Source organism: Dichomitus squalens (assembly GCF_000275845.1).
Source record: "Dichomitus squalens LYAD-421 SS1 unplaced genomic scaffold DICSQscaffold_63, whole genome shotgun sequence".
In the NCBI taxonomy this organism is placed as follows: Eukaryota; Fungi; Basidiomycota; class Agaricomycetes; order Polyporales; family Polyporaceae; genus Dichomitus; species Dichomitus squalens.
Genome location: NW_006766945.1, coordinates 52,829 through 59,079, shown reverse-complemented (window position 1 = coordinate 59,079; position 6,251 = coordinate 52,829). Strand labels below are relative to the sequence as shown.

Genomic DNA, 6,251 nt, shown 5'->3' with positions numbered 1-6,251 from the left:
CCGGGAGGATGATGGAGAGAGGAGAGCTGGAGGGCCAGGCGGGGAACGGCGCCGCCCATGCTCTTCGCATCATGACGGGTCGTGGAAGCTCGATATTTTCCGCAGGACGAAGAGCGTTCTCGTTCCAGTCACTCGACCACTCCCCTCTCGTTCTGAAACTCGGAGGCGTAGTCCTATTGAAAGGACGGTCAGTCGAGGCCGCTGCAGACCGTTGGGTTGCCAATAGCAACCACCAGCGCTTGCGACGACATGGCGCCTCCATATTCGCAAAAGGCACCTTCAACTTTGACTCTTGCCTTGTCCGCCGCATTGCTGCGTTCGTTCTCAACATGTGCATTGACACATACGTTTGCTGAATGTCCCATTTACGCTCCCGAAGACCGCTTTCTGCTGCAATTACCACGGATCTGTGTCGCTCATGCGCATTCCGACACCATTGTTCGGTCGCCGCCTCATCGATGCTGTGACTCGAAAACTCGATCGGCACTTGTTCACCATCGCGACGACCCAAACGGTATAATATGAGTATTATGGCACTACTTGGGTCTAGCTGTTTTATCTACGTGACCCATTCTCCTTGCACAGCCTCCGCTCCTGGAGACCTACTTGAGAACAAATTGTGTGACTATTCTTCGCACTTCCCAACCACTTCCGCCACTCTCTATGAATCATGCTTGAAATCAAGTCTATAGACGACATCGTACACATGAGCAAGGCAAGCTTCGTAGGATGCAGGTACGCTCTCGCCCAGTATATGCAAAGTCGACGGATGCCCTAACCACCGATGTAGCCCGGCCGCCCTGACGAACGGGACGCGCACACTGGCCACTTCTCCATGGGCCCAGTCGTTCCCCGCTGAATTATTGGCGAGGATATTTCTGCACAAATGTCCTAACCTCCTCTGCAAAACGTATAGGAGACTGGGGCATGCTGAAGGATCAAGTTCTTGCGAAATCGCCCTGCACCGCGTCACAGAAGATGCCTACCCTAGCCACGCGGGTGTGGTGTATACTTCGTACGAACCATCTTGTGCGTGGTAAGAAATCACTGGGTCTCTTGGATCAGTAGGACACATCCCCGTCCTTATCGATCTCCAAGAGCTCCTCCCTTCCGGTCTGGTATGAACCTCGAACTTCAGACCCACCTTAACGTGATATCCTGGCAGCTGGCTTGAGCCCTTTCATATACATGTAACATAATCTATACTCTAGGACATGGAGACTCGAAAGTGGCGGCATCGTCGATGTCGTACTAATGTTGAGTCGTAGCCGGTGCCTCAACCATACAGACAGTTTCCCTATGTTCAGACAGTACCATATCCACGAAGTGTTACTATGGGTGCCTCGGGTGTTAGGAGCACGCTGACATGTACACTTGGGACACCTCGGGACCACGCGGCAGCGCCTATCTGATACATATAAAGTAGCTCATGTCTCCTTTACATTGCCTACTTGGTATACTTGACTCTTCCATCCAACTCCTCTCACATAGCTTCTGTGCTTGAAACCCTTCAGATATGGAAGACGTCTTTCCACCTTCCACTGAGAAGGTTACGAAACAGTCGGAACTGGCAGCTGCTTGCATCAAACTCGCTCATAACACCGCAGTGGCCAAGACGCGCTGCGCCAATGTATTTTTCTGGTCACCGACTCGGCTGCTAGGCTGTGAGTTTGCTATGTGAAATTAACCGACATCTATCATCCTTATGCCTGACCTCTAACACACATAGGTTTCAACGACCGTCGTATGGGTAAAATCACTGTGGAGACTTTACTCAACTGGATAGAGTGTTCCATGTCAGTTCCGTCTCAACAGTTTGACGGGTATCGCCTTGTCATGCAAGGTATCGATCTGGAGCCAAACTCTCCGACCGCCAGGGGGACCGCTATCAGGTGCCTCCCAGTCCTGCCACCGTGTGGCGCCGAACTTGCTCGCAATGAGGTGGTTAAACCAGGAGACTACATTATTCTATTGAAAGGTATTTCTAAAACTCCAGTTCTAGTTGAGATGGTACTCATGATCATCAGGTTCGGGCAAAGGATGGGACGAAGCCAAGATACTCGATATTGAATACCGATTGGAATTGGCGGAGTGTTTCTGGACTCTGAAGCATGAAACATCATTTACGGAAAAACATGAGGGCGACGTGAGAGTAAGTGATTGTAAAGAGGCAGTCCAGACAGATGCTCACCTTACCCAGTACGAGATTACTCTTGAAGTAAGGGGACCAGCAACTCAATTCCCTCACTATCAAGGGCGGTGTGTTGTCACGGGTCACCAATCGGATGGCGCACTCAAAGTCGATCTCCATTGGATCTACCCTCCACAGTGGGTATATTGGGTACGCTACTTCATTACGATGCGTCAACTGTGGAGGCAATTTCAACTGATTGTGCTTCAAGCATCCAACAATGAAACACCCTGAGAGTCTGACGTGGGATGAGAAGGGATTCTCGGTCCCCCACAATGTAATCATGATGGACGATGATATCTATCGCCATTTTCACAACAATGCATTTGGGATTGATATGTATGTGAGTTGAACTTGATACCATACAAAATTTTCATGAAACCACTCACCCCAGGAGCACGTAATATGACAGGTCCGAGGTTTTCCCAATGGCAAGATTTATACCTTTGATGACTCTCTATCACTGGAGAAGATACCCGAGTCCCCCGTTGTGGCGATCGACGACGAAGAAACCCGAGGATTTTTTCGCCTGCATTTTCAACAGTGCTTGTTTGTCGGAATATTTGGTGGAGACGTCGAAGACGATGGTGCATCTGGAAAGGATGCAGTGGACTACATGTTGAATCAAGTACGATTGGACGAGCAAGAGAAGTACGTCTTCCCTAAGGGCAAAGGTTGGGAGGACAACTTAGGTAAAGCCGTCAAAGCGTGGGTGTCACTCTATGGTGTTGTATGAACAGGCTACATTTGTTTCCCAGTATATTGTTTCCTAAATGTTAACATCCATGGTCGTGTATGATATGTCACCGACCGGCGAGAAATTGAGCAACTCTGAGATCCTCATATGGTAGCTACAGCCCCAACGGTGGCTTCGAGGGACTGTCAATGGTACCCCAAATCGTTTGGTGCTACTGTACCGACATAAAATCGGAGTGAGTATTGCAGCCATATAGTAGACGATAGACCGACAGCGCAACGCTCCATGCCGACGCCCAGTTGCACCTATCACCTCCTCAGACCCACTGCGAGCGTTGCTTTCTTGCATAGCAGGTTGATGTGCTCGTCGTAATTATTTTCCACCTCAGAAGGTCGCAGATATCCACTTAGACCCCTTGCGAGTCTTTCTTTTGCTTCAAGTGACGCGATACCCGAGAGCCAAGAGTAGCGGAACGATATGAGACCGCCCTAGCGAGACAAAAGGACCACCTGAGTGAAAATGATAGAACGACTCCAATCTTGTACGCAGTGCTATCACCAATTCACACAACAGATTCGAGGCAATCGATTACACATACAGAGATGATAAGGCCGGAGTGTCTTATGCGTACTTGTCAAGCTGTGTGCTGCATATTAGTGCACGTGTCTCAGATGTTCATGTACGTCCAATCAATGTCTTCATATGTCTCCGCCATATCGCCAATATGCTCCTCCCAGATCTGCTCAATATTCTCCCAATGCGAAGGCGAGGTAGGAGGACGCGTATTGCTCGAGAGGCAAACCGTTGCACGGTCTGCCTTTTCGGCCGCGAGATCCGTCGGGAGCCTATGCAGCGTGCAGTCGTCTTGAGCGATATGCCAACGACGAGAAACCATGCAGAGTTACTCACCTGGGAACGCTCGACGGACTATGGCAGGTATCGCAGGCCTGGCGATAAGCCGATACCCTACAATTTCGCCCGAATTTTCCCGGAACGGTGGATTTGCCGGGCTGGTGATGGAGGGACGCATCGACAGGCAAGCGTAGAATCAACTCGTCTACGTTCAGAACGTTGCGCTTCCGACACATCAACAGGATTCCAGTGACCGTCTTCAGACGCTGCTCCGAAAGTATGCTGTCGTGCACACAACAACAGATTTCATTGAAGTGCACAGACTTCCTCGCCCGACATGTCTTTTCAGGCGCGGCCTTAGCGAGGTCCTGCAAGGCGTTGACGAAGTCGCGGACAAGGTCCGCGTTCCCCAGAGCGAGGGAACACACGCTCGCCGGCAAGCCGCGCAAAAACGGGCCCCATTGCAAACGTCGTCCGAGAGAACCCGTCCCGTCATGAAGCGAGAAATGGGTCAAGTTGGAGAAAGCGACGTCAGGCTCAGGCTTTTCGACGGGTGAAAACAGGCGGCAGTAATTCTGGATGAGGTTAGCAGCGATGTCCTCGATCACGGCCTCCGGGCCCCTCTTGAACGCGAGCTGGAACTTGGGAGTGTCCTGACTCGAACAGGTTCCGGCATCCATGTGCAACGCGTAGTTCGGCCAGAGATCAATGCGGGCGAAGCTGCAGCTGGAGACGAAGCTGTATACGCCCCACCACTTGAAAGCCTGAAGCGTGTCTTCGAGGACGCAAGCCGTGTAGTGCTTTTTCTGCCGAAGGTCGACAGAGAGGTCGAGGAATTGAAGTGCGATATCCATCACGCCTGCCTCAGCGTCCTCTGCTTGGAGCTGCGTACGGTTCTGGAAGATCAGGTGCGAGAGGACGGACTGCATCTCCCACGGCTCATCTTCAATCGACAATCGCTCCAGCCCGCGAGGCAGAAAAATGTCGTGCAGGGGTATATTTTGTGTCACCCGTGGTCCACAGTACCCGAGATGGAGATCCGTGAGGTCAGTGAATTGTTTCAGCGCTTGCGGGAAAAGGGATGCGTAGGCACGGAGGAGCACAGGGTCGCTGTGGTAGTGTATTGTCCGCAGGATGTTGGAAGTATCATGGGCGTAAAGGACAAGGTGAACGGAGGATGTGTGGATGGTGACGTGATTAGGGAATGATTTTCGTGGAAAGTCGACATGAACCGGATTGTCTGGGCGCGCCTCGAGAGAGAGCGTTCTGAGGGTGGAAAAGGTACAAGAAGGGACAAGTTCTCGAATGAGCATCCAGCAATTTACTGCCCAAGATTTCACTGTGAGCGAGAGGATGCGTGCACCATGCGCCCGAAAGCCGTCAAGGAGGTTCTTCCCGAGAACGTTCAGACTATCCGATGGTTGTGGACGACTCGATGGATTTGGCGGCACAAACAGCTTCAGCACGAGATGAATATATTCGCCGCGGGAGCGAGCTAGAATGTTCTCGAGCAACCCAGGATATCCCAGACCGTATACCACGAGATGGGTCCACAGACCGGGAGTGTCAAGCGCGACCTGCCTCCATGCCCAACATACCTCTGTGAGAGCGAGCCAGGACGGCCGCGGATATCCGTAGCACTGGACAGATATATCGCGCAGATGCAGAAATATCCTCGCCAATAATTCAGCGGGGAACGACTGGGCCCAAGGAGAAGTGGCCAGTGTGCGCGTCCCGTTCGTCAGGGCGGCCGGGCTACATCGGTGGTTAGGGCATCCGTCGACTTTGCATATACTGGGCGAGAGCGTACCTGCATCCTACGAAGCTTGCCTTGCTCATGTGTACGATGTCGTCTATAGACTTGATTTCAAGCATGATTCATAGAGAGTGGCGGAAGTGGTAGGGAAGTGCGAAGAATAGTCACACAATTTGTTCTCAAGTAGGTCTCCAGGAGCGGAGGCTGTGCCAAGGAGAATGGGTCATGATCACGTAGATAAAACAGCTAGACCCAAGTAGTGCCATAATACTCATATTATACCATTTAGGTCGTCGCGATGGTGAACAAGTGCCGATCGAGTTTTCGAGTCACAGCATCGATGAGGCGGCGACCGAACAATGGGTCGGAATGCGCATGAGCGACACAGATCCGTGGTAATTGCAGCAGAAAGCGGTCTTCGGGAGCGTAAATGGGACATTCAGCAAACGTACGTGTCAATGCACATGTTGAGAACGAACGCAGCAATGCGGCGGACAAGGCAAGAGTCAAAGTTGAAGGTGCCTTTCGCTAACATGGAGGCGCCATGTCGTCGCAAGCGCTGGTGGTTGCTATTGGCAACCCAACGGTCTGCAGCGGCCTCGACTGACCGTCCTTTCGACAGGACTACGCCTCCGAGTTTCAGAACGAGAGGGGAGTGGTCGAGTGACTGGAACGAGAACGCTCTTCGTCCTGCGGAAAATATCGAGCTTCCACGACCCGTCATGATGCGAAGAGCATGGGCGGCGCCGTTCCCC

The 6,251-nt window shown here is 52.0% G+C and overlaps 1 protein-coding gene across 1 annotated transcript; it reads right to left on the bottom strand.

The window, feature by feature from the left end:
- Positions 1-3,471: 3,471 nt before the first annotated feature.
- DICSQDRAFT_183467 (uncharacterized protein) lies at positions 3,472-5,615 on the bottom strand (the record flags this gene model as incomplete). The annotated part of the gene is made up of 3 exons (XM_007370195.1): positions 3,472-3,733; positions 3,798-5,495; positions 5,551-5,615. The coding sequence occupies 3 exons, from the start codon at positions 5,613-5,615 to the stop codon at positions 3,556-3,558; spliced, it is 1,941 nt and encodes a 646-aa protein (XP_007370257.1). The 3' UTR covers positions 3,472-3,555.
- Positions 5,616-6,251: the final 636 nt, after the last annotated feature.